General features: G+C 46.9%; 10 protein-coding genes across 10 annotated transcripts; 6 read left to right on the plus strand and 4 right to left on the minus strand.

Moving 5' to 3' along the window:
- Positions 1-225: 225 nt before the first annotated feature.
- I302_102822 (uncharacterized protein) lies at positions 226-1,753 on the plus strand (the record flags this gene model as incomplete). The annotated part of the gene is made up of 5 exons (XM_019188192.1): positions 226-289; positions 394-518; positions 597-1,127; positions 1,314-1,433; positions 1,532-1,753. 5 exons carry the CDS (start codon positions 226-228, stop codon positions 1,751-1,753), a joined length of 1,062 nt encoding a protein of 353 aa, XP_019051070.1.
- A 273-nt stretch (positions 1,754-2,026) lies between these two features.
- On the minus strand, positions 2,027-4,786 carry I302_102823 (uncharacterized protein; the record flags this gene model as incomplete). The annotated part of the gene is made up of 13 exons (XM_019188193.1): positions 2,027-2,046; positions 2,132-2,550; positions 2,671-2,789; positions 2,848-2,933; positions 2,993-3,117; positions 3,180-3,280; positions 3,351-3,518; positions 3,622-3,695; positions 3,751-3,901; positions 3,990-4,057; positions 4,130-4,318; positions 4,499-4,645; positions 4,705-4,786. 13 exons carry the CDS (start codon positions 4,784-4,786, stop codon positions 2,027-2,029), a joined length of 1,749 nt encoding a protein of 582 aa, XP_019051071.1.
- Positions 4,787-5,229: 443 nt separating this feature from the next.
- I302_102824 (acetyl-CoA carboxylase, biotin carboxylase subunit) lies at positions 5,230-8,484 on the plus strand (the record flags this gene model as incomplete). The annotated part of the gene is made up of 15 exons (XM_019188194.1): positions 5,230-5,468; positions 5,525-5,627; positions 5,690-5,737; positions 5,807-5,854; positions 5,911-6,055; positions 6,107-6,128; positions 6,216-6,529; positions 6,614-6,707; positions 6,762-6,827; positions 6,910-6,930; positions 6,989-7,043; positions 7,110-7,204; positions 7,269-7,386; positions 7,496-7,666; positions 7,795-8,484. The coding sequence occupies 15 exons, from the start codon at positions 5,230-5,232 to the stop codon at positions 8,482-8,484; spliced, it is 2,229 nt and encodes a 742-aa protein (XP_019051072.1).
- A 311-nt stretch (positions 8,485-8,795) lies between these two features.
- I302_102825 (mitochondrial 37S ribosomal protein uS15m) lies at positions 8,796-9,817 on the minus strand (the record flags this gene model as incomplete). Its single annotated transcript, XM_019188195.1, has 2 exons — positions 8,796-9,016; positions 9,190-9,817. 2 exons carry the CDS (start codon positions 9,815-9,817, stop codon positions 8,796-8,798), a joined length of 849 nt encoding a protein of 282 aa, XP_019051073.1.
- Positions 9,818-10,266: 449 nt separating this feature from the next.
- I302_102826 (uncharacterized protein) lies at positions 10,267-11,440 on the plus strand (the record flags this gene model as incomplete). Its single annotated transcript, XM_019188196.1, has 4 exons — positions 10,267-10,422; positions 10,580-10,732; positions 10,893-11,183; positions 11,378-11,440. The coding sequence occupies 4 exons, from the start codon at positions 10,267-10,269 to the stop codon at positions 11,438-11,440; spliced, it is 663 nt and encodes a 220-aa protein (XP_019051074.1).
- Positions 11,441-11,931: 491 nt separating this feature from the next.
- On the minus strand, positions 11,932-13,574 carry I302_102827 (uncharacterized protein; the record flags this gene model as incomplete). The annotated part of the gene is made up of 6 exons (XM_019188197.1): positions 11,932-12,120; positions 12,254-12,362; positions 12,516-12,760; positions 12,994-13,137; positions 13,280-13,344; positions 13,457-13,574. 6 exons carry the CDS (start codon positions 13,572-13,574, stop codon positions 11,932-11,934), a joined length of 870 nt encoding a protein of 289 aa, XP_019051075.1.
- A 472-nt stretch (positions 13,575-14,046) lies between these two features.
- On the minus strand, positions 14,047-15,558 carry I302_102828 (uncharacterized protein; the record flags this gene model as incomplete). Its single annotated transcript, XM_019188198.1, has 7 exons — positions 14,047-14,580; positions 14,644-14,714; positions 14,767-14,812; positions 14,900-14,953; positions 15,025-15,129; positions 15,224-15,318; positions 15,387-15,558. 7 exons carry the CDS (start codon positions 15,556-15,558, stop codon positions 14,047-14,049), a joined length of 1,077 nt encoding a protein of 358 aa, XP_019051076.1.
- A 1,411-nt stretch (positions 15,559-16,969) lies between these two features.
- Positions 16,970-18,799, plus strand: I302_102829 (uncharacterized protein; the record flags this gene model as incomplete). The annotated part of the gene is made up of 7 exons (XM_065869567.1): positions 16,970-17,149; positions 17,210-17,226; positions 17,287-17,322; positions 17,399-17,501; positions 17,585-18,122; positions 18,181-18,278; positions 18,356-18,799. The coding sequence occupies 7 exons, from the start codon at positions 16,970-16,972 to the stop codon at positions 18,797-18,799; spliced, it is 1,416 nt and encodes a 471-aa protein (XP_065725639.1).
- A 1,070-nt stretch (positions 18,800-19,869) lies between these two features.
- Positions 19,870-23,159, plus strand: I302_102830 (uncharacterized protein; the record flags this gene model as incomplete). Its single annotated transcript, XM_019188200.1, has 4 exons — positions 19,870-19,982; positions 20,039-21,668; positions 21,729-21,933; positions 21,991-23,159. The coding sequence occupies 4 exons, from the start codon at positions 19,870-19,872 to the stop codon at positions 23,157-23,159; spliced, it is 3,117 nt and encodes a 1,038-aa protein (XP_019051078.1).
- Positions 23,160-24,531: 1,372 nt separating this feature from the next.
- Positions 24,532-26,140, plus strand: I302_102831 (uncharacterized protein; the record flags this gene model as incomplete). The annotated part of the gene is made up of 4 exons (XM_019188201.1): positions 24,532-24,695; positions 24,887-25,697; positions 25,800-25,880; positions 25,943-26,140. 4 exons carry the CDS (start codon positions 24,532-24,534, stop codon positions 26,138-26,140), a joined length of 1,254 nt encoding a protein of 417 aa, XP_019051079.1.
- Positions 26,141-26,258: the final 118 nt, after the last annotated feature.

Here is a 26,258-nt window from a genome sequence, read left to right on the forward strand (position 1 = left end):
TTGCGTTTGCGGCCAATTTCTGTCTGATGTACGATTTATTATGACATGCACTAAGCGGATGAATCCTCCCTCCACTCTGCACGTCCATGTTGCTCATGTTCGACGAATGTTGTTCGTATTCAATTTCCCTCAATATCCTCGTTCAGGCTACCCATCCTCCAACTCTACACCTGTCTCGAAACAAAACAAGAGCGAAGAAAGCAGGGAAGAAGCTGTACCTCGAATATGTCAAATATCTCTATCGCCCAGGCAGAAGAGTTCCACGCTCATTTCCATAAACAGCGGCAGGGTGAGTTCCTGTGAAATCCAATCTGATATCGATACCGTCCTCTACATGCTCACATCCCCAAATTGATAACGGATGCTGACCGTCTGCGTTTTCATGAATACCAGATATACAAGGTTTCCTCGACTCTTCCAATTTATCCGAACTCAACGCCAGAATCTCAGCACTACGAGGAGAAGTAGACCAGGTGTCTGCGCTGATACCTGTATATGATCGTGTCAAATATGACAAGGTACGTCTCGATCACATAGATATAAAAACAGGGTGATAGAGTCAGGCTTATCTGTAAGCTGCTTCTGGTGGGACACAGCAATTATCAGAACTGGAACAAGCGGTATCGTCCAGGAAGGTGAGGGATAAACCGAAATCGAAATTCAGCTTTAAAGGTGGTTCTGGTAGATCCACACCTGCACCTAAGCCTGAAAATGGATCAACAACAAGTGCACCTATACATGGATCAACGGTGATATCTACATCATCGAATATAGTCGGAGATTCATCTATACCAACACCCGCTCAAGCCTCTTCATCCTCATCTTCCAATAACATTGCAAATTCACATACAATATCCAACCTCTCTCATCAACTCGTCCGTCCACCTGAAGATGTAAGGGGTACATACACCCTATCACTCTCGGACCTTTCAGACTGTATCATAGATCTGAGACCTCCCGGAGATACAAGCACCAGCTCGGGTAAAACGGAAAGTGAGGTCCAAGCCAAGTTGACTGCTATCCACGGCAAGACCCTTAGAAGGTGTATACTCATATCCCCGGTGGTGAAGGGGAGTATACTATTGGATGGGGTTGAGGGGTGTTTGTTGGTATTGGGAAGTCAGCAGGTGAGTTTGCATATGCTTCGTACTTGCTTGATGGATCTGCCATCATCCTTGGTGCATTCTGTTATGCTGTTCAAGAGCGAGATGAGACGCTCATAAGGAAATCGAATATCAAGGAATCATTTGGAACATATGATACATGTGATATAAGATGCTCATCAGATATCGAATGCTGATGTCTATGTCTAGTTCCGTATACACACTTCAACCGACACCACCATCCTCCTCCATGTAGACTCTTTACCAGTCATCGAACATTGCTCGAACCTGTTATTTGGGGGTTATCCCAGCAATCTGCTGGAGAACACCGTGAGTTATCGTTCTCCTCCCTTGCCTCGAGCAGAGATGTAACGCACACATAGACCAATACTGACATCATCCATGTATCTGATTTTCTCGTCTTGCAGATCGATTCTATACCTATTCAACGTAATACAAATTATCGGAAGGTACAGGATTTCGATTGGCCTTTACCCTCCCCATCACCCAATTGGAGTGCTCTTTCGGATCAGGAGTCGGCTGCTCAGAATCCGACTGTACGGTTATTGGTCGATAAGCTAGAGGGTGTGAGGAGTAGTGAGGACGTTGATCGGATTCTGGAAGAATCGTTACCACTGCCAAGATCTTAGGGTTTTAGTGTTTGGTCTGTGTACTTAGGGCGATCATGATTCATGGCGACGAGGAAGTAGTACTTCATCGAATATGAGTGAAGATAAACATGTTGCAGATACTCGAAGTCCCTCTGGACACTGCATAACATTGTACACTGGATATATCAAGATAGTTACGTATATATACTTTTATTCGCTTGTCAAACCAGCCTCTCATCGAAATAGGCCCAACCCCCCTGCTCTAACAGTATAGGTAGCTTGCTATTCTCCACTTGACATAACCCGCTCCATCTAAATTTCCAAGATGCTCACTAAATCACAACGTACATCAGCCACGATTCTCCCTTCCCATCCGTGCCCATACAATACAGTCTAGAGAGTATAGATAAAACTCACTAGCTCTCGCCCTCAAACTCCCACCCTCCTTCCCCTCCTCACCCGCCCCATCCCCCTCGCTCAGAACCTCATCACTCCCATAATCCACATCGCTGCCCGTTGTCCTTTCCTCTCGCTCCCTCTCCTGATCTTCCTGCAAATGCGGTAAAGTAGGATGAGGGTGCGGCGCAGACCTCGTCCCGTCTTTACTCGTATTATGCAACTTATTCAATATCTTCCCTTTCAAGCTTTTAGCCAAATTATCAGCTTGGATCTCTTTCTCGATCTTCTCTTCCTCCTCTGCTTCTTGTTCCATATTGAATGCGTCTGCTGCGAAGTTCACTCCTGAGTCTGGTAGGACACTGCCCTTGCCTGAGGTGGATTCGGCGAAGTTTTCGTATAGGTTTTCACCTGAGGCGTCACCGCGGCCTTCTCCCGACCTACAACGATGGAGGAAAAGAAGATCAGCTATCAGCTCACAATAAATGTTGCGATGAATTACGCTAGATACAATCGAGGAGGGTGTGAGGTCAGGAGAATGTCGGATTCTGACCACGCACCAGAAATGGAATGCTCTGGAAATAACTCCATAACTCGCTGGAGTGACTTCTACCAAATCACCCCGAGCAATCTCCACCGCTGGAACTTCGTTGGGAGGTAATCCGACGAGGTAGGCGAGCTGTTTGTGATATGGGTATAAGCTACGCTAGCAATATTGTACTGATGGATCAGCTCACCAGACATCTGATGACAGATGCGTGTCCAATGATCAGAAGATCATCTTGACATCGTTCCAACTCGAAGATTACAGGTTCGAGTCGGACTACACATTGCATTCCAGATTAGCTGGATTGTACTATCATCGGGGCAATCTCAACTCACCACTCAGATCATGGTATGATTCCGCCCTAGGAGCTCGATGGGCATACGGATCACTCAGGAACCTATCCCATTCGTCGGGGTATAGTTCCATCGCCTCTCCAGTTGACAGACCATCCCATACACCACTAAGGACAATTCAAAAGTCAGTTTCTGTCCTCAGACTTCAGTACACGAGAAGGCAACTGACGGATTAATTTCACTCATTATAGGTTTTTGAACCACCTTAAATCCAGAATGAACAAATGGCCAGGCGGTATGATAAGCTCTTCTTCTAGCTGAGGTCCAGATCTATTGGTTGTCATTGAATCAGTTCACGGGAATATTTCAAGTCGTGCCACAGATCTGAAGCGGTACTGACAAGTAATGGATTCTCATTCCCTGGCGCCTCGCCATTCGCTTTTCTCTCTTCCTTTAACGCTTTTCGCCTAGCTACGACGGCGGCTTTCATCCGTTCGGAATATTCCCATCCTGCTGGTGAGAGGTCGGAGTCTGCTTTGTACGAGTGTTCGATGAGGGATTGACCGGACTAAGGTCATACATCAGCCTCAAGCGATAATGCACAATCACCAGATTTGTCAAAGAGCGATAGGCTATTTGTGAGTTGAAGGTACAGGAGAGCGAGTACATACCCTCGCAAAGTATATCGTCCTGGGTTTAGTATGTATATTCATCAAGAAGAAACAACATCTCGTTTGTAAGTATCCTATCATCTCTCAAATCAATTTGTAATCTTCTTAGAATGGAAAGATATAACTGACCCTCGATCCTGTTCACTTCAATCCTCTCGCCAACATTCATAACCTTGATGAACGGCCCTTCGTCCGCCGTGACGGTATCATACACCTGCTCTTGATCCCGAATACGACTCCAATAATCAGCCACAGCGCGATCTGCGTCCCATCCGGCGTACTATAGCGTGATAGACGGATCAGTCATGATTCGTTTAGACTGGTAATTGTTGTCAATAGTTACAGAGAAATCCTGACACTCAACTCACATCAGGTGAAGATAATTTGACACTCCTTATATTAGCCGTGATGATTTCTTCTTGATCGCATATACTCTCTGTTTGGCAAGGAATCCGTCATTATAGCTCATCATATACACAACAAAGTACGAGATCTGAGGATCGCTCACCTAAGAAAATAACATGTACGCCTTTACTCTCAAACTTCTGATAACAGTCCTTCCTATTTTTGACATTCCCATTATTCGCATCGTATATCACAACCTGACCACCTTGGACGGTATAGAAATCCATAATTTGATCTTCGATCTCGTTCTTGATTCGGCGCCGGAGGGCATTGGTAGCTTCTGACCGCGGAGCTATAGCGAAAGACATATCACATTGTCAGTAATTCAGAACCATCGAGCGGGTAAGAGGAATCAGGGGTCAAAGGAAAAAGGATAATCGTGAACGTTCATGGAATATCGTATCATGACAAAATGCAGTGTAGTCAAAGTACTGGAGGTTGACAAACGTCTGAAGCAGAATATCACACTCACACTTCGTCTGAAAGTAATCTGGCGGTACATTCTCCGCCCCACCCAACACCTTTCTCCTATAATCTCCCAAGGAATATACTCTAGTCTTCACACCTAACCATCTGAGATATCGTTCCAATGCTCTTGATATATGTGTCTTACCTCGAGCTGTACATTCCGTGCATCAGCTAAGATCTCATAATCTCACATGGAAATGTTCAGCTCACCTGGTAATCCCACTGTCACGATGAGAATCAGACCGGCGTGGAAAAGTCTTCCGGACTGGGTGACGTATAATGGAGCTGCCATTTTGTCGGGGCGATGTACGGGAGGTCAGATTAACGAGCGTTGACCTCTAATCTGTTGAGTAGTCCTTGCTGATTTGCCGAGTGTGCGAATAAGTGGTTGTATAAATGTGAATTACAATGATATCTGCTGAGCCAAGAGTAAGAATACGAGATATGAGGGAGCGTATATGACGACGATGTGAGATGGAATGCGTGAAAAGGGTGAGTAGCAAGTTAGTAGTAGACCAAAGGAGCGGCCACCTCCGCCTCATGATGCTGTACATTTGATTCCGTTTGTTATAAAGTCATGATCCGGCCGGAGGATGCAATAACCGGGATGACCACCTGACTACTCGTACTGTTGCATACGTTGACTATCATCTCGTATCTCTGGGCTATATATATATATCTAGTCTGAATCTATCCAAGAGTCCTAATTATTCCAGTTTCAACAATATTATCACCATGAGAGCCATCGCTCGAGCATCTCGACCTGTCTCTCGCAGGCCTCCTCCAGGAATCACACCCACTCTACTCACCAGAACGCGTCTTCTACCTATACCTCTCCCACATAGACAAGCTAGACATCTAAGCTCTCTTCACTCTTCTCAGCCCTCTCCTACCTCCTCTCCTGCTCTGCCAGATCTGATCGGCAGCTCTTCAGGTGTCAAACCTCATTTCAAGAAGATCCTAATCGCTAACAGGTAAGCTATCTTCTTTAGCTTAATCTGGTAGATAATAGCTTACGATGGATGACCAGAGGAGAGATAGCATGTCGGATCATTCGGACCGCCCGGAAGCTCGGCGTAAAGACTGTCGCAGTCTTCAGTGAGGCTGATAGAGGATGTATACATGTTCAGATGGTGTGTTCAGCTTCCCGAACCTTGGGGAATACGATAGCAGCTGATGTTCGGTGGACGAGTAGGCAGACGAAGCGTATTGCATTGGTCCTGCCCCCAGCTCAGAAAGCTATGTAAGTCTCCATTTCTCAGCTGCCCAACTCCGGATAGGACTTGAATGGAAGCTGATGTACCATGTACAGCTAAACATCGATAAGATCCTAGCAGTAGCCAAAGCGACAGGAGCAGAGGTCAGCTATTATCGACGAGTCTTCTCAAGTTTCAGCTGATCGGAGGTCATTCGTAGGCAATTCACCCAGGATACGGCTTCCTATCCGAATCGTCCGTCTTTGCCGAACGTATCAAGGACGCAGGTCTGGTGTTCATCGGTCCACCCACGTCTGCTATAAAGAGTATGGGCTCGAAAAGGGAGAGTAAGGAGATCATGACTGGTTAGCTTCTCTTCTGTGTTGATGGCGATCTCAGCTCACCATTGCATGCAGCTGCGGGTGTACCATGTGTACCGTAAGCCCACTTCTGTCTGACTTCACTTTTCTTTGATTCCGTCAGGATGAAGAAGGAAGAAAACGCTGAGAATATTGGCGATCGTAGGGGATATCACGGCTCCGACCAATCCCCCTCAGCCCTCCTGGCGGGAGCGGAGCAAACGGGCTATCCCCTCCTTATCAAACCGACCCACGGAGGAGGAGGCAAGGGAATGCGAATCGTCCGTGATCCCAATGCATTCGAGGATGAATTGATCTCAGCAAAACGAGAAGCCATCAAATCATTTTCCAACGATGAGGTCTTGTTGGAAAGATGGCTGGAGAAGCCTAGACATGTCGAAGTTCAGGTGTTTGCGGATACTTTGGGGAATACTGTGGCGCTCTCTGAGAGGGATTGCTCGGTTCAGAGGAGACATCAGAGTGGGTTTAGCCAACTCCCTTTGCTTTTCTTTAGGAAGAGATGTATGGATAGCTGATGGGTTGATGCTCTCCGGGGATTGGTAGAGATCATCGAAGAAGCTCCTGCGCCTGGGTTGAGTGATAAGCTTAAGAAGGATTTTGCGGAGAAAGCTGTTGCTGCGGCTAAGGCAGTTAATTAGTGAGCTGAGGATCCAGCGTACGCGATCACAGCTGACTCAGAGATTTGCGATAGCGTCGGCGCAGGGACTGTTGAGTTTATCATGGACGCTGAGACGGGAGAGTACTTCTTCATGGAAATGTAAGTTGATTCAGCTGGCAAGATGTACTCTTCGGAGATTTAGCTACCAGAGCTGATCTGTCTTCTGTTTGTACTTGCATAGGAATACACGACTTCAAGTAGAGTAAGACAGCTCTGTATCGATTCACAAAGATAGTCGAGCTGATAATTGGTGGAATCAGACATCCTGTCACGGAGATGGTGACCGGTGTCGACCTTGTGGAATGGCAATTATCTGTAAGTCCAGCTAGGATTTCCTGCTAGTGAAGCAAAGTCAAGTTGATTTACCCCATATATTTGAAGGTCGCAGCTGGAAATCAATTACCCATGACTCAAGATCAGATACCCGTTATTGGACATGCATTCGAAGCTAGGATATATGCCGAGAGACCTGAGTCGTAAGCTGTCGTTTTCCAGGTTTTGATACTGAGGGTGGTCTACAGCTTATCAATCGGTGCTCAGCAACTTCCTACCAGACGCAGGAAGGTTGCTACATACCAAAGCACCTGTCAACGTACCTCATAGACTTGAAACGGGTTTCTGGGAAGGTGACGAGATTAGCTCGTACTACGATCCAATGGTAAGTCGGCTTACACCAGGCTCATGGTGCACTCTCAGCTATTTGCTTCTCCCTCTTTTCTTGGCTGATCAGTTAATCGCATGAATACATGAGCTGATACCTCGTTTAGATATCCAAACTCATTGTTCATGGTCCTGATCGATCATCTGCTTTGTCCCTTCTTCGATCAGCTCTGGGCGAATATCAGGTGGTCGGACCTTCTACCAATATAGAGTTTTTGAAGAGTGTAGCGGGGCATGAGGTGTTTGCGAGAGGTCCTGTCGAGACTAGCTTTGTGCCGGTGAGTACTTCGTGCTAGAAGACTGATCTGTCTCTCCATATCATTGCGATCTCAGCCATTTCTTGGGCCTTCCGTCAATCGCGTGGAGCTAAAGAAGGTGATAGGAAATTTCTTTTAACTTGACCTAGACATACCAAACAGACCTCTTCCCCCCTCGTCATATCCCCACAAACGTCCTAGTTCAAGCGGCTCTCTACCTCACTCTGAGATCTGAGAAAGACCATCAATCGTTGGGTGATGGACCGTGGTCAAAACTTGTCAACCGTCGATTCGGCGATGAGGTGATCAAAGAATACAAGATAGATGATCATCTCGTTAGACTCAGGCATATCGATCAGGGATATATGGTCAGTATAGATTTGGGTGAATGGACGAACATCGAATCGAGCAAATTAGATTCAGGAGGTATAGAGCTAGTCAGTGAGATAGGGACCGATCACTGTACATCTACGATTATCCCTGTAGTTGGACATGGTAAGAACGCAGCAGAGGAGAAATTACACGTATTTGCATCTTCCTCTCATTATATCCTATCTCATCAGCCTACAGTACTTGAAGATCCCTCTTTATTTACTTCGACCTCGAGTGGCAGTAATGAAGATAAGTTGATATCGCCAATGCCAGCTACGGTAATAGAAGTAAAAGTGAAAATTGGGGATCAAGTGAAAGAGAATCAAGTGCTGGTGGTACTTGAAAGTATGAAGATGGAGATATCCATTAGAGCGAACAGAGATGGGTTGGTGGGAGGCGTGAGCGTTGAGAAAGGACGGGTAGTTCAGGAGGGAGAGGTGTTGGTTGAATTGGCCAAAGCGGGTTAAAACCCTGTACAACGATATACTGAGTTAGCCTATCTTCTCTTTGTATGTTTGGTAGATGTTGTACGATAGACATGAGATGTATAGGTAGTTTCAGGCCAATAAAAAGGTATCGTCCACACCCTTGTCAGGGGGCTCAGGCTCATTAAATCAGGTTTTGGATAAGCATCATTAGAGGGGGTGGTGGGAGAGAATGATCGCAGACAAGTGGTAGGGAAGGGATAACGAGAATTACAGGAACAGTAAGGATTACTCGCCCAAATAGATATACTGGTGAACACAACTCACATTCACGTTGACATGGATATCCCACACTAAAAAGCAAATCTCAACTCCCCCTCGACCGCGCCCTTCTCCAAGCCGAGATCACCTAATAAACCATCGTACGCTTCCTTTGAATTTGTCCTCTTGAAATACTTTAGATGCCTCGCTCGTTCTTGTACGAGCAGACGGAGGGAGCGCTTGTTAGAGGTGTCTTTGGGGTTTTGCAGCGTGTGGGAGAGGAGATTGTGGATCTTGGATGTTAGGAGGGCGGCTGTGTTTAGTATCAGAATTAGCAATGTTATAATAATTTTTTTGTTTCAAAAAAGGGAATAGGGATTGAAGGTTTAGATGGTAAGATGGGGAATAAGAGTATGCGACGTATTCAGAGGGAGAAGGGGTATAGAATAACGATAAAGAAATGTTAATACGAAACACCCGACTCACCCTGTACCTTCGAACTACCCGTATCCTTCCCACCGCCAAACGCATCAATCACTCTCTGTCTATTCAAAAAATTCACACTACTCTTGGACGAGTTTCTCAAATCCAATATCCGCATGAGCATCTCGCTCTGCCTATTCTGCTCCACCTCCACACTCCCAGTGGCATTCGCCCCCCCACTGTTCGAGGTGGAGTAACTCAGCTCAGTGGAGATATGCGGCAGAGCACCAAATAGCAGATCCTCATCGGAGGGACTTATTCCTGGTACGAGGTACTTCGGTCGTTCGCCCTGAGCATAGTTTGGAGGAGGGGAATAGGCGATTTCGTCGTAGTTTAATAGAACACCCTTGAGCTTGGAATTGGACCATTCGTTCTCTGGTTGAGGGGGTGGACTTTGGGTCGAAGACAATGCTCGTGAAGAGGGTGCTCGGTAGTTGACTCTTCCCAGGACAGGATCGACGGATTCGGGTTTGATGATTCTGGAGGCTTGGAGTTCGAGGTTGGCAGCTTTGCGCCGTTTGGCTATGAGCTTGCGTTTGGATACGTTTGATACGGGGGTGGTGGAGAATAGACGGATTCGCGAGGGACCGGCGATAGATGAGGGAATGAGGGAGGGGAGGGGGAATGACATGTTGTTGGAGGTGTTTTGGTGGGGTTTGACTAATGGATTATACCTTAGAAGAGAAGTGGAAGGTGAAGCTCTCAACACGAACAAATCGAATTATCGAAGAGAAGTGCCAGAATTATCGTAAAGGCAAAGTTACTCGTACGCTCGGACTTTTGTTTGGCTGTGTGCGGTGTTTCCAGTTGTGGCATATATTTTTGGCCAACAGACACGTGGCCGTCTCATGGTTGATCGGACGATGTTCCCGATCTGTATGATGGAGAGACCGATCAATAGCCGGCCGTATTCACTCAGTATAACGTCAGTACAGTGGGATACAACGTCATCCATCCCACATCCCACATCCTCCCCATATAACCAACCATTACTCATTAAATCCATTCCTACTAGTATATTACTATAAAACACTCTTTTCACTTGCAAACAACATCTTGTGCAACCTACTCACTCCCACAATGTCATTCAGATCAGCTACCAGACTCTCAACCCGACTCGCATCCCGAGCTACCCTCTCTGCTCAACCAGCAGCTAGGAGGTATGCCTCTACTGGACCTCAGAAAGGGGGCGATACCACTTGGATGATTGGTTCGGCAGTGGTATTTGGATCATTGGTGAGTTGGGTCTCATCTCTTTTTCTCCACACCCACCATCTGAAGAGAGGATATCACTATCTACTGCTCCTTAAAATATTACCATTCCGGCCGAGTGATCTGTTCCTACTGATTTCTTCCCATGGAATTAAAGCTAACAGGCCATCTCCTCCATCAGGGTGCATTCCTCCTCCTCCCTTCCAAAGCTGCATCCCACGATGCTACACATTCTCAAGAACATGCCAAAGTACGAGCAGAGATCAACGAGTCTGCTCCTACCGTCAAGCAAGGAGAGCCGGTACAAGCTACTGAGACTTTGAAATATTCACCTGTGAGTGGGAGATCATCGCTTGACCGGGCAGCCGTCTATAGAGACATGATCATTTTCCTGCTTTACCATCGTACAAATCTATCATACCCCTCTTACATCACATCACATTGCTTTCTTTCAGAAAAGGGCTCAAGCTTATATATCTTCTCCTTTTGCTTAGAAAACCCCCGACCCTTCAGGAATCCACAAAGACGCGGACAAGTCCCCCAACGAAATCCCAGTGAAGAAGGACGAATCCAAGACCATGCCCGAGAACTTGATCGAGGAAGACTCTCTCAAACCTGAATCCAAGACTGGCGGTAAGAATGCCAATGAGGTTGCCAAGTCGCAAGCTTCGGGTGAAGATAGTCAGGACGCACCAGGCTCTGAGGATGAGAACGAGAACGCTGCGGGTAAGGAGGAGGGGGAACCTACTCAGAAGGAAATTAAGGATAGTATCTTGAGGGCTGAGGTGAGTTTTGCTCTTCGATTGCCATTCTGGTTCAGAGGACTACTATCCTGCGCATAAGCAAATGTCAGTCCGGTGTCATTTCCGAGCAGACGCAGAATTCATGGACAGTGGTCTTGTAGCCTTTGAACCCTTTACTCTGCATCAAAATCAAAGCAAACAGGGGCGTTAGCTGACCCTACTCGTCCACCTCGCAGCGAACAAACACCCCCAAAGCAGCTATGAGCGAGGAAGCCAAAGGTAACGATACCCAGGCTTAGGGTGGGGTCTGAAGTCGATGGCATGTAAATGAACGGATGGATACTCTCAGAGTGGTGGAGAGGAGGGAGGATGGAGAAATGGTAAAAGAAGTATCTTCAGTTGAAACAATGAGTGAAAGTGGCATTTTCAACGAGTAAAAGTGGCATATGACATGGGGACAAATTAATGAAGATCGAAGAAAATGCATTATAAATCCACAACTATAAGATAAATGCACAAGCATAATATCAACACAGACGCATTGGGATTGTGAGATGATTCTCGATTCACTGATATCTATCAGAAGGACACTGATACTGCATTTCATGAGTAAGTCCTGCTATTGCATGTCCAAGAATACATGTTACCATATGAGCAATCTCATCTCCGCTTCACATTTTGTACTCGCACTAAACTCATCAAAAAGAGATCATCCTAAGTACACCCCTCGTAAAGTGCAGCTATCATTTGAACAGGTAGAGCAGAACTATACATCTCGCCCCATGGTGAATCATCGTACAACCTCCCTCCCATCACTCAACACTTTCCTCTTAACTTCCAATCCCACCCCTTTCCCGCCATTCTGAAGTATCTTCTCAGTAGCAAGCTCGTCCAGCAATTTCAGCTGTTTCTCTGTACTTTGCATCTCTGGTGGTACGGTGGTCTCGCTATTTGGTGATTCAAGTAATCGAGAAACGGCCTATTGGGAGTGAGCGTCAGCGTGTGTACAGCACGGAGAGAAGAGTGTTATTAGAGGAGAGGAGGAAAGACAAGACAGGATTTCATATTTGATATAAGGTTAAATAGGATTATATTGGATCGGATTGACTGACCAGTTTGACCCCCCACCATGTCCTAGTTCGCTTGGGGTTGGGGTTCGTCTCGCTCGTTCCTTGCATTTCTATAGACCGGAGGAAATGTTTGAGGGATAGTTGATAGTCGCTATGTACGTTTATCACATATCAGCTATCGTGACTCTCTCTTCTCTTGTTTGACATCAATCCGTGGATCTAGGTCGACCATGAAGGGAAGAACAGTGTACTATAACCAGCAAACCCCTCATCTACACCTGATAAGATAAAGAAGAACACCCACCCAAGGGTATAAGCCACCTCCCCCGCCCTCCTCACCGCCCCCTCATCCCATGGTTGCAAACTCAACAAATGGCCCAGGGCATCGAGGGACTGGACGTACATCCCCTGTTCGCAGTATAGTTCGGAGAGCAGGGACCAGCCCGAAGGGTCGGAATAGAAGGTATCGAGGTATTTCAGGAGTGGGGGGATGGCGCTGGAGGGGGAAGAGAGGGAGAGGGTGAGTGAGATTAGACGTTGGTGCGCTGACTACATTTGAGGGAGTAGAATTAGTCAGAGTATCTCGTGAATCAATGGGAGATATTGAGGTTGTATGTCTCTCTCCTTTCTATCCGCAATACATTTAGAGAAGGGCTCATGACTTTGCCCCTTATTCTCACTGCGAACGAATGAGTGTTTGACGAGCGCCAGTCCGTATCCCAAGACCCTTTTCCACTGGGCTTCGACTTGGATCTGTGTCTAGATATCACCGGAATACTCACCACGTTCGTCTCGTCCACTAATAACAGGTTCTCATAAAGCCTCTTAGCATCTTCCACCCTCCCCTGAGACTCTAACAACAACCCATCAAGTATCTTGACACGGGGAGATGAAGGGAATTTGGAGTGAAGTAATTTGATCTGTTCCTATAATAATCATTACGAGTCATCAGTACAGTACATACATGCAATTCTTCCTAGGTTCATTATTGAGAGGTGCTATAATGCCATGTTATTGGATTGATGGTATGAGTTATACAAATGATGTAGAGTTGTGGGTTACACTTACCTGAGAAAGTTCGATCTGACCCAAGTCCAACGCAGCTATAGCCAGCTGTTCTCTTAATGCCCATTCTGCATGAAACCACGAGTCAGCATATCATCTTGGTGCGCTCTCCTAGAGATGAAGTGGAGATAGCAGATCAGGGATGATACCATCTATACTTCATGGCACCATTCAACTCACCCTGATCACCTACTTTGCCCCCTTTCGATACTTTCAGTCCCAGTTCTACGACCTCTTCGGAGTGTCTCGCTCCAATCGTACGCCATCTTGCTAGTCTCTCCAGATCCGTCGATGACATCTTGCCTTGTCTTGGAGTATTGTTTTGGGATATTTTGGTGTAAAGTGAAGGAAGGAATGATAGTCGCTTTTACCATCTGAGGTGTAGCTTGGTATCTCAACAACAGCTCACGGACAGCCTCCACCGTACGACCGATTCAACGTGGCACAGCACTACCATCACTGATACTGATGAAGAATACTCGAATATGCACAATCTTGTATTGCGATCTTAGACTGATTCATGTACATGAACACGAGCAGATCGTTGCAAGATACATACATCCAGATAGCATATATAACGAAAAAAAGACAGTATTGATTGTCGTTTAACGTATCATGTTATCTCTACCTCATCTCATAACTGATCCCTTCCCCAAATTACAAGGCACATCCTATCCAATCGTCTAATATTCCTATCCTCAGATACCATCGGCCACGTACACATCCACCAAACCAAATGACTATCCTTCCTTCACTCCTTTTGCTCAACCCTACACAGTCCCCTCCCTATTCCTCTGCCCCGCCCCACCGCCCGTCAAATGCGCCGTAACCCCCTCATTCCTCGCCCTCTCCCACGCCTCGTCCTCCTCAACATTCCCAATCCTATACCCCGTGTTCCCATTCCTCTCTTCCTCATCGCTTCGTCGTGGTTGAGGCGCATGTCCAGTCAAATGCGCTGTAACTCCCTGAGACTGAGCTCGGGACCACGCTTCCTCTTCTTCCCTATTTACTGAAGTGCCCTCGGCTGGCCCACCTTGAGCCCAGGAAGCTTCGGGATGATATTCGCCTTTCTCGTACCCTCCTGGAGGGGGTCCGTTGATTGGTGGACCGGGATAGGGAGGGACCATCCATGCTTGAGATGCCCCTTGGCCTGGAGGGCCGGGTGGTGGAGGGTAATAGTAGCCTGGTTGCATTTGGAATGATTGGTTCTGGTTCTGGTTCTGGATGACTCGAGTTCGAGAGCGGATGGAGGATGGGTCAAGGAGTTGGCGGTAGTATGATAAGAGGATTGAGGCGAATAGGAGCTAACGTAGGTACGAGGATCAGTATAATTGGAGTGAGGGTCTAACAGAGGTGAGGTGGCTCACTGATATTAGGAGGGATAAGAATAACCAAGCGAATACAGACCATGTACCTCGATCCCATGCGTTGTCGCAGACTGGTTTTGTACATCAGCTCACCCGTCGTGGAGTATGAGAAAGAGTACTCACTGGTATTGGCTTGGTCATCGTTGATAGTAGTTGTATCGCCGAATCTCTACATGTAAGCGTGGGGAATCAGCTTCAAGTGGGTTCGTCCGCTGTGAAGGATGACATAATCATTCTAGCAGGATAGGCCACTTACATCGAATGCTGCTTGTCCAGTTTCATTCTTGACACACTGCTCGATTAGATCTTTCTATTGACATGACCAAAAGGTCAGCTTGTGTCACCTGATCGTTGACGATGGTCAAGATTCAAATAGCTTACCTTCATGGAGAAATGAATGATGACAGAGATGATCTGATTTCCCACATTTACCAAGATACCTACAGGAGCTAGGACGATGAATAATCTCGCTAGGTTGGTCTTTTGCTATAAAGTTGAACGATAGGCATTAGTATATCATGTAGAGTATAACAATGCTTTCTCTTCTGTTGAATGGTAAGAATATGAAAAGGCCACTCACGACAATAGCGATGAATATGCAGAACGCCTCTATAACAGCAATTACGAAATACAATATCGCTTGCACAATGTCGAATACTTTCATCTTGGCAGTTTCTACGTGATCGTGTAGGTATATCAGCACCACTCGTACTAAACACACCAGTGATGACATGAATACGCACCATTATCATTCCCCATATCCCTTATACTGTCCACTCCCAATGCTAGACCATAGATGACACCCAATCCAGCAGTAAAGAATATGACTGGACGTAGGGAGTATGGGTAGACTTTCTGTACTACGGCGGTATACCTTGGTGGTGGGCCTGTTGTTGGGTTGTTGATGGTGGACATGTTGGATTGTGGAAATGATATCGAGGGTTGAGTGAGGTGATTGGTATCGGGATTGGGAACGAAGAGAGGTGATTTGTGAGATGCCGTCGTTCAGTGCGGGTTCGTTGATATTGATGTAGTTGATTTTGCAGTTCGGACGGTGTACGTGCAAGAAAGACGTTGATAATCATGATAGATGGAAGGCAGGATAAGAATAGGTGGCAAGGTGTTTGTTGGTCGACAGGTTGAGCCAGTTGATAGGAGGAATCGTCAAAGGATGTACTCGATATGTTATGAAAGGTGACAACCGATGATATATATAGGTGATGCGAACAAAGATAGAACATTTGGTCAGTGCTAGGTCGCGATACCAATGCAATGCGCAGAACGAATGGAGACCAGAGAACCCATTCAAGGGTGAAGCAGCATTCTATGGTAGTTGTACCCATGCATGCGCAGAGAGGGCAGTGGGTGATTGATTGTCTGCTAAATGGAGGACAAACTTACCCGAGGGCGGTGGTAGTCTAGTCTCCATGTTGGCTAAGTTTAGTATATAACTTGCTCGATGGCTAAGGCAACGACAATTGCAGCAATTGATTGTTTGTTTACCACAACTTTGAATCGGATGTTCCGGTGTTGGTGAGTTCCCAAGCTGCAGCAGCTCACTCGGTTTGGGACACTAAGAATGGTGTAGCTCTAGCGATGATGGGGGTATGATCAATCAGGATCAACGAGGTTGATGGGGTAGAGAAGAGAGAACAGTTGAATGTTGAATGTTGATCTCTCTCCCGCTATGGTGATGTCACTCGTTCTTTGCGCTTCGTGGCGGTGCAGGTTCCAGCGTAACACATCGTCCACATACAACACTGTTCGATACCACTTGCTCATGCTTCATACACCGGAGAAGCAATTTCATGCAAGTACAGGTATAGTCCATGTGATTCTCCTGTATCTTCCCTCCATTGTCAAGCAAAGTACATGCGCTGCTTAACTGTTGCATGGGCTGTTCAAGGATGTTTCCAATGCCGACAGCCGGCAAGTCACTTCCCATTCAGCAAAAGCAGGACGTTGGTATGTATACAGATGCATCATTGCGTCTCATTATGATGCTGCTCTCTTGGATGTCTAGGTCTTGTACTGACAGGTCACCCATGCATATCATCATGTTCCAACCTGGGAGATCCACCTCCAGCGCATTGATCTTACCCACCGTTGTACGTTGTACACTCAATTCCGACGGAAGCGATACCTGCAGCCAAAGAGATCGGTGAACTCCATCCGATCCGACATCACATTTGTTATCTTTTGAGAGTTCCACCCCTGATCCTTCTAGTCTTAATCACTCGTTCTCTGACAGGAATCTTCATTGAGATCCCAGTCTCAAGCTATCGAAGTCGACCAGAATTGTTTTCCTCAAAAGTGAATGAGAAAAATGTTCAAAGCGATCTCCCGAGCGAAATACCTCCGCCAATTATACCCTTACAAACCCCCCTCGACAACCATCGACCACCTGGTAATTGGCGGAGGAGCCGTGGGGCTGAGCGTGGCCGCTTCGCTTGTTAACACTTCGGGGAGGGATAAGACTACGTTCCTAGTAGAGAGGAGGGGCCAAGTGAGTGTTGTTGTGCCTTTAATCTTAAGGTAAGATATGATAGCTGATGATAGTGAGAAGCTAGGACAGGAAACGACGTGCGTATCCTCCTATCTGAGCTTCCTTGAATGTCGGTGTTGCTGATAGGATGTGTATAGCGCAAGAAATTCCGAGGTGATACATTCTGGTATATAGTGAGTCTATCCCTCGTCGACGTACATTCCTATTCATACAGATGGATGAGGGCTGATAGTCTATGAGATAATCTAGTTATCCACTTGGTAGTTTGAAATCGAAATTATGTATACGAGGACGAGATCTGCTGTATGAGCGATGTAAATCTCTCGGAATAGGATACAAGAATACAGGAAAGGTAGGTATATCTATGAATTGATAGCGCACTCCTCCACTCATCTTCCACGGTATCGAATATATGTTGATCAGTGAGCACTATAGATCGTAGTAGCCACCTCGCAATCCCAGATCCCATACCTTCAGAAACTCCAACGTCATTCTCAGCAGCCCTCTTTCCTTGCAGATCCCAATGACACCGAATCATCTAGTATATCTACGAGATTCCTCTCAGGCGAGGAAGCTAGGGATTTGGAACCTGATTTATCGAATAGCGTTTGTGGGGGATTATTGATACCCTCTACGGGGATAGTGGATTCTCAGGGATTGGTTGATTCGTTGGAAAGAGAGATCGAAGATTCAGATTATATCTCTTCTTCCTCATCAGCTTCTTCCGGGGGACAAGATAGAGGAGAAGGGGTGATCGTACTTGGTACCCGAGTAGTAAGGATAGATAAAGAAGAGAAAGGACATGGATGGGTTGTTCAGCTGGAAACTAATTGGGAGGGATTGGGGGAAGGTGAAAAAGGTGATGTGGAGAGTGTAAGAACCGAGGTGCTGGTAAATGCTGCTGGGTTGGGGGCAGTGAGTTTGACGGATGGGGTCGTACAAGATGGGGAGATGAGGATGTATGCTGTCAAAGGTGGGTCTGTATCTTATATTCGCTACTTCTGACACAAAGGCTGATCAGTATACGTTAGGCAACTACATGTCATACAAGGGACCAGGTGTAGATAAGGTATCAAGATTGATTTACCCATGTCCGAGTGCTAACATCGATCATCTCGGTACACATCTGGTAGGTACAAACCACGATCTCCTCTGAAGTACATACTCTGAATCATAATGGGATAATCTATGATGTGATATAAACAGACACTAGACCTAGAAGGGCATATCAAATTCGGCCCAGACGTCCAAATAATAGGCACATGGGAAGAATACCTAGCCAACCCCGAATTCTGGGAGACCCACCTGGCCCCATCAGACTCTCCCGAACTCATCTCGAAATTCGCGGAGAGCGTATTAGACTATTTACCAAATATAAATCCCAACAATCTATCACCTGATTATTCCGGTATCAGACCTAACATCGCGCCTCCTAATTCTGGATTCTCAGATTTTATGATACGGCATGACCAGAGTCGAAAGGGTTTCATCGAGTTGTTGGGGTTCAATAGTCCTGGATTGACTAGTAGTTTGGCAGTTGGGGAGTATGTTAGTGGGATGATTAATCGGGATATACATGGTAGGTATAGTCGGCTTGGAGAGGGGAGGGAGAGGAGGTTGAATGAGTTGGCTGAGGGGTGGGAGGGGTAGGTGATATAGTATAGTAAACATATAGATACTGTATCTCAGGATGGTAAGTTGTATACCATTTACATGGTTTGCATGTCTGCATCTAGAGCACACATTGAAGTGAATGCCGACTTCGGACCATTCGCTTGACCGTGCCTCATTTGTCGCACGGTGCCTCTTACTCCACGTGGTATACATCATTCATGGCTCAGGGCCAAGCTTAGGACGCGAATTAACCTGCACTCACTCACCTGCGAACGGACAAAGACACAAGAGACAACTCTTTAAGACATCTTTATACACACACTCACACTCATTCATTCTTCTTCCTCGCTCTACTTCTTCTCAGTCGTCTTCTTAGACCTATCATTGACATTATTGAGAAGAGAAGAGACACTCGAGATACATACCAAGGATCATTCATCTCATCATCATTTGTAATCACTATAATACACCATTGACGAGGAAACCGGATTGGAAACCCTTCTTCATCTTATTCCCGAGGCCTAGCTGTATAGAATCAGGAGAGCAAAGTGTAAGAGTATCGGTGTTATCGCTATTGGGGTTAATCAGCATCAGACTGGATAGGCGAATCGGAAGAAGTATTAGGGCGTACTTAAAGGTCGGCAGGTGAGTGGAATATCGCTTTTGTCACCTGTCTGTGTCAACCTTCCATCTCATCTCAGCCCATATCAACCCTCCCTTGCCGTCTTCCATTACCACTCATCATCCAGTCTATATGATAATCATATCGGTCTTACATGACATAGAGTGGTATCCCCTTTGCCACCTCCTTCCCCTCCTAGCGAAGTTGATTGGACCAAGACTTGCTTTGTGTATGTGCATAACACAGAGAGAGGTCCTTTACAGCTTCCTTTGATCATCACCTGTATCTTTGGGGAGAACAAAGTAGCACATTACCACATTAGCATCAACACATACTGACTATCCTGCTTTGTCCGCTTTTAGTCCGATCACCGCCCTCTACTCCGTCTTTCTCAACAAGAATCAACACCTGTGACACCTATATCATTCTTGTAAATCTAGTGAAACCGAACATTGTATTTTGAGCACACGAACATCATCCGAAGATGGACTATAACGAGCCTCACACAGCCTCTACTCGAGGACCCTCAACAGCAGGGTTGACATGGCAAAATGGGATGCCCACCCTGCGCATGGAAGATGCTGTGGTTGAGACTGTGTAAGTCTACCTCGCACACCGTTATATGCGATAAGCTAGAGCTGACGAGATTACAGTGTCACTCATACGACACGGACGACAACTTCCTTCGCACCCATCGTCTTACCTCGCATACCGTCACCTGAGTCACTAGGTCTACCTACCCATCTCAAACAAGAGCAATATCCTCTGGCCAATCAACCTGCTCCACCTGATATGCAGTTCTTCACTTTGAATCTGGGTGGACGAAGAGTGGTAGTACAGGACGAATCGGTGATCTCACCCAGTGCTGATGGCACTTTACAGTCATCTGGTCCAGGATGGACGAAAACTCTACCGATGTCTTCCTATAACTCTTCTTCGGTGAATAGAGAATTTCAAGGGCCAGAAGAACGGGTGGGCTTTCTTCAAGCTTTGAACAGAAGTAAAGGGAAGGAGGTGAGGAAGCGACCTCACAATTTCAGTAGACCAGGTAGTAGGCAGGAAGAAGGTCTGAAGGTGGAGACCAATACTCCGCCTATCTCAGCTGCTGAACAATTAGCGATCCGACAACGAAGTCCCCCTAGAAAGAAGATACGAGGGTTAGAAGAGATCTCCATCCATCCTCAAACTGGCAATTCATCGCTACTCTCCCCATTACCTTCGCCAGAACATGAAGCTGGACCATCGACACCTATAAGTGCGACCTCACCTTCGCAGCCGAACCTTGGCACTGGAGTGGAGATGTCAGCTCTCTTATCTTTACCAGGATTGGTTTCATCATTCGACCAACTCCCTGATCGCCTTCAACAACACTTCTTGATGCACCTTCTCAGACGATCTCGTATGCCTACCATCCAGCGAGTATCGACCTTCGCCTCCATCGCACTGAAACGAGATTTCATCGCTATGTTACCGCATGAAGTGGCTGTCCAGATTTTACGTAAAGTCGATCGTCCAGGTCTAGCAGTGGCTTCGAGGGTGTGTAAGAAATGGAAGAGGATGATCGATACTGAACGGGTGGTATGGCAACAACGATTGATCGATGATGATCTTTGGTACGGACAGGGAGTGGAGGAATCGGAGGAAAGGAAAGTCTTGGACAGGTACGAAACGTTAGATTGGAAAGCGGAAAGGGAAACACAAAATTTTGGTCGAGAAGATACTCCCAGCGATGACGAGCGGATGTTATCTGCCACGAATCCCTCGAGACTCATTTTCGAACAGGAGAGACCGACACCTCTGAAACACGTTTATAGGAGACGGTATCAGAATCAGAAATCTTGGTTACATACTCGACCTGAACATACTTCGTTCTCTGGTCATGGGACAAATGTCGTCACGTGTCTACAATTCGATGAAGATAAGATTATTTCTGCGTCGGATGATCACTCGATCAATATATATGATACTGTTGGTGGGAATTTACGAAAGAGATTGGATGGACATGAAGGTGGTGTATGGACGTTGGAGTATAAGGGCGAGACGCTTGTCAGTGGAAGTACCGATCGAACAGTTAGGATATGGGATCTGAAGAATTTGAAAGAGGTTCATGTGTTCAATGGACATACGTCGACTGTGAGATGTCTACAGATCGTTGAACCTGTTTGGAACGAGAGGGAAAAAGAATGGCAGCCGCCTTATCCTATGATTGTGACTGGGTCGAGAGATGCAACGTTGAGGGTTTGGAGGTTGCCTGAGAAAGGTGATAGGCCCTATAATGGGACTGTGAGTTTGGTTCGATCCTGCCGTGCTCTTGTATCAAAGCTGATCCGAGAATATTTGCAGGGCGCCTCCGATCACGAAAGCGAAGCAGCTCCTCCGGAAGCCAACCCTTATCACCTCCATTTACTGGAAGGTCACAGTCAAGCTGTTCGAGCTCTTGCCACACATGGGAAGATTTGCGTTTCTGGGTCTTACGATATGAGCGTTAGAGTTTGGGATATCGTAAAGGGGACTTGCATCCATGTTTTGACGGGGCATGAAGCGAAGGGTGAGCCATCTCGTTTAAATGTAACAGCAGCTGAGCTGACAAGGTATGTGAACGCAGTCTACAGCATAGTATACGACCAGTACCGTAACCGATGTGCTTCGGGCTCAATGGACAACACCGTTAAAGTGTGGGATGTGGGTACAGGAGATTGCCTGCATACCCTCACTGGACACACTTCTTTGGTCGGGCTACTTGGTATATCACCGAATTACCTTGTGTCGGCCGCTGCGGATGCTTCTTTGCGAATATGGGATCCGGAGACACTCCAGATGAAGAACGTCTTGGCATCTCATGGAGGAGCCATAACGTGTTTCCAACATGATGAAACCAAGGTGGTATCTGGATCGGATGGTGCCCTGAAGTTATGGGACATCAAGACTGGCACGTATATCCGTGATCTGGTAGTGGGCATCAGCTCGGTATGGCAAGTAGCGTTCAATGGGAACCTTTTGGTCGCTGCGTCAAATAGGGGTGGACAAACTGTATTCGACGTTTTCAACTTTACCCCGTCAGCTTACCATTCGCCATTCCCCGAAGGGATTGATGATGATAAGTTGGATCTGGTTAGGACACCAAAATGGAAGAGGAGTTTGAGAGTTGATAGGGGGAAGAAGGGGAAGAAAAGTAAAGGAACGGTGTTCGAGTCTGTCAATCAATCGGACTATATTAGTGAAGAAGAGGAAGAAGAGGAGGAAGATCCGCTATTGATTGAATCTCCAATATTAGCATCGTACAAGAAGAATAAATCGACGACTCCGTTAGATAGATGGGAAGTAGGAACTAATAAAGCTAGATATGGTGGATCACCCTCTGCATCTGGTTCCGGCTCTGGGAATAGAAGATCAACTAGGATTGCCGGCAGAAACTCATTACCAGATGTCGGACCCAGTAGACGAACCCATACTCAACCACCGGCATTTAGTCATACTTCGTTTGTAGCTAGTCCCACCCACGTTTCTCACCTTGGAAAAGGGTTTAGCGTTAGACGAACGAGGATTAGGAGACCGGAGGAAGGGGGGTCGCCTACCCCGTCGACTCCCCGCCGAGGGGGAGGGGGACGGACGAGTAGTGGATCTGGCACGGGGACGGGGTCAAGCTTCGCTCCGATTTTTGATGAGGAAAGTAGGGTTGTGGTACAGGATGAGGAGAGTGGAGAGGAGGAGGGTGAGGGTGATAATAGGGAGAGGCAGGGGAGTGGGGAGATGGTTGTTGATGAGGAGGAGTAATAACTTCAAAAACACACCGTAAGATAGGATGGACTTGGGCATGGGGCTTATAATGCGGCGTAGAGTAGAGACCAGTAATGATTGATCATGTTAGTCACCACCTCATATGTTATATTCATCTCTTTGTACATTTGTGTGTTTTTGTGTACTATACAGAGTTTGTGTATATCTTGTACGAGTTACCTCTTATTATAATTCCTCTTACGATGAGATACCTTTATTCCTTGCCAATGTATAGGTAGTGTCTCTACATGACTAACTTATCCTCTGTCTGGACTCATCGACGTACCGGACCATCCTGCATGAGTTCATAGGCCATACGCCGTGGCCCAAGCCCTCTCTCTCTTCACTTTCACGACCCAGGGATTTGACATTCTTTGTCCAAGTTGAAGAGGAGACTTGATCAAGTGATAACTTTATGTCTAATTCCATGCGCAGCAGCGAGCTCGTAATCTATTCCGCAGCAGGAACGAACGTGAAGAATGCGCCGTGGTGCTGTCTTGTACGATCCGCGCGCTCGCTCTTCTTGAGATGCTCATAGGGTATCCACCTATCTGTGTAAGACGTGATCCGGGAGAGAAGATAACGTTATATAACGCTAATTCATATTACGCTCGAAAGGCGCCAGGCAGCGCTAGCTGAACGCCGGTGAGGATGGTAAACTGTCCATGCATGATGATATCCCGAATTAATGGGCCGCGCTCCATTGTTCTCTTTGATCGGAATTATCCAGAAGTATCGAGCAAGCATCGTCTTGGGATTGACTGCGGAATTCTTGGACTGACATGGAGTACGATACGCCCCAGTAGTGTACGACGTGACGTGCTCTTTCACCATTTGCAGCACCTTTGCGTAAAACCTTACGATTGTTGCATACTCCCCAGCAGCAGGCAGGGTGTATAAGTACGATCGATCGTCAAAAAAGCCAAGACAACCTTTGCTTGCGTAATGGGCTTAGCTGATATCATCTTTTTCTTTTTTTTTTTGCTTTTCAGGGTCGGCTCTCGGTGCTTGTCGATCTCGTGACTGACCTCTCTCCTCTAGGTGGCATGCGGGGTAAAACCCAGAAGTTGAAGATCGAGAAAAAGATGGGATGATGTGATCAGTGCATTGGAGGATATCTCGTACATGTCGTCCTCCCGGTCCGATTTACTCTTTTGGGTTCAAAGAGTACTAGTAACATAGTAGCTTTGATGGGTCCGTGGGGGTGTAGATCGAGATGTCGCGATATGTATATATAAGTGAGATCCTATAGTACTTCTCTCCTCCATCTTCTTCTTCCTCCTCCTCCTATACCATCTTTGGCATTCATATCCAATTGAGCTTTCTTTGTATAACGACGAACGAAAAAAGTAGTGATTGAAAACATAAAATGAAATTCTCAACCCTCTCTACACTCTTACTTGTACCTGCTACTGCCCTCGCGCAGAGCTCCAGTGCCAGTGGATCGGCTTCGGCCTCAGCTGCCTCTGCATCCGCTTCTGGGGCGGCTGGGAATGGGTCTGATTACTTGACGACTGTCCTGGGTGCTTTGACGTGAGTCCGCATGCTTCGAGGAACCCAGCTCTTTCTCCCTCACTCCCTGTGTTCGGTCATGGCGATCATGATCCCCACGTTCTTGGCCTCATTTTGGTGTTTTTGCTGTTCATCATGCGATGGTTTTGTCTGGCCATCTTCAGCCCCTTCCATGGGAGGTTTTGCTAATCCGTTATTTGTCACTACCGCAGCTCCGCCGGTCTCACCTCCCTCGTTGGCGCAGCCCAAGGAATCGCGGGTACCTCTGAAGGACAAGCTCTCCTCGGTTCTTTGGCCCAAGGTAACAAAACCGTCTTCGCCCCATCCAACGCCGCCTTGTCGAACGTATCTCAAGATATCCTAGGCAACAATGCTCTCCTCACTCAGATCTTGGCGTACCACATCTTGAACAACACCTACACCTCCCAAGGGGTAGCTACAGCTCCTAACCATACCATTGCCAGAACCCTACTTCGAGGGGGAAACTACACCCTCCCCGGGAACTTTACTGCTCCCCTCGTCCTCGCTAAGAACTCTACCAACGCCACTTCATTCGAGATCATCCAAACTACCTCTAACATCTCTGCGGGGGGGAATGCAACCGCCGCGAACCTCCATGTATACGTGATTGACCAGGTGATCCAACTGCCCCAATCGCTCGATACAGTCGTTCCGGAAATTGCACCCCAACTCAACGGTCTGGTCGGCTCCATCCCTGGACTGGCTGATTCCCTCGCATCAGCTAATGGAATCACCATCTTCGCTCCCAACGATGCTGCCATCGGAGCGATCCAGAGCTCCCTTGGACAGTTGAATGCTACCCAGGTTACGTCGGTGTTGAGCAACCATATTATCAATGGGACTGTTGTGTACTCTACTGGTTTGGGTAGTGGAAATTACACCTCCGCTGGAGGTGAACCATTCACGTTCGTTTCCAACTCTTCTGGCGCGTACGTTCGATCTGCCAATTCGACGGCTAAGATTGTGCAGAGTGATATTATCTTGAACAACGGTGTGATCCATGTGAGTTGTGTATCCTCCATTATTGAGTTTTCCCTTCTTTTCGGACCAATGTATCCATTGAGAAAAAGGCGATCGAGGCTGATCGAAGATTTACGGGAATAGGTCATCGATAACGTCCTCGTCAACACCGCCTCGAACCCTCAAGCTGCTGAATCCGCCTACTCTTCCGCCGTAGCTGCTGCTGTGAGTTCACCCTTCCCCTTGACTGATGGCAAAAGAGCGATGGAGCTAATTTTCCCTCATAGTCCACTTCTACCGAGGCCAACACTCCCGTCACTGCTACTTCGGCCGCTACCACCCCCTCTGGATCTGGCGGAGGATCTTCCTCTGGAGCCAGTTCAGCAGGGTTCAAGATTGAGCCTCTCGGATTCACCAACTCCATGATGGGTGGTATCGTCGCTGTTGTCGGGGCTGTCGTTGGAGGGGTGATCACTCTTTTCTAAATGGATATGATTGGTTTTTGAGAGAGCTTAACAAGTTATAATATTGATAAAATAATCGTAGTCTAGTCTAATCAATGAATGTCTGCGTAGCTTAGAGAAGGAATTCGAGAGAATGATT

This window comes from Kwoniella bestiolae, chromosome 1 (assembly GCF_000512585.2).
Source record: "Kwoniella bestiolae CBS 10118 chromosome 1, complete sequence".
In the NCBI taxonomy this organism is placed as follows: Eukaryota; Fungi; Basidiomycota; class Tremellomycetes; order Tremellales; family Cryptococcaceae; genus Kwoniella; species Kwoniella bestiolae.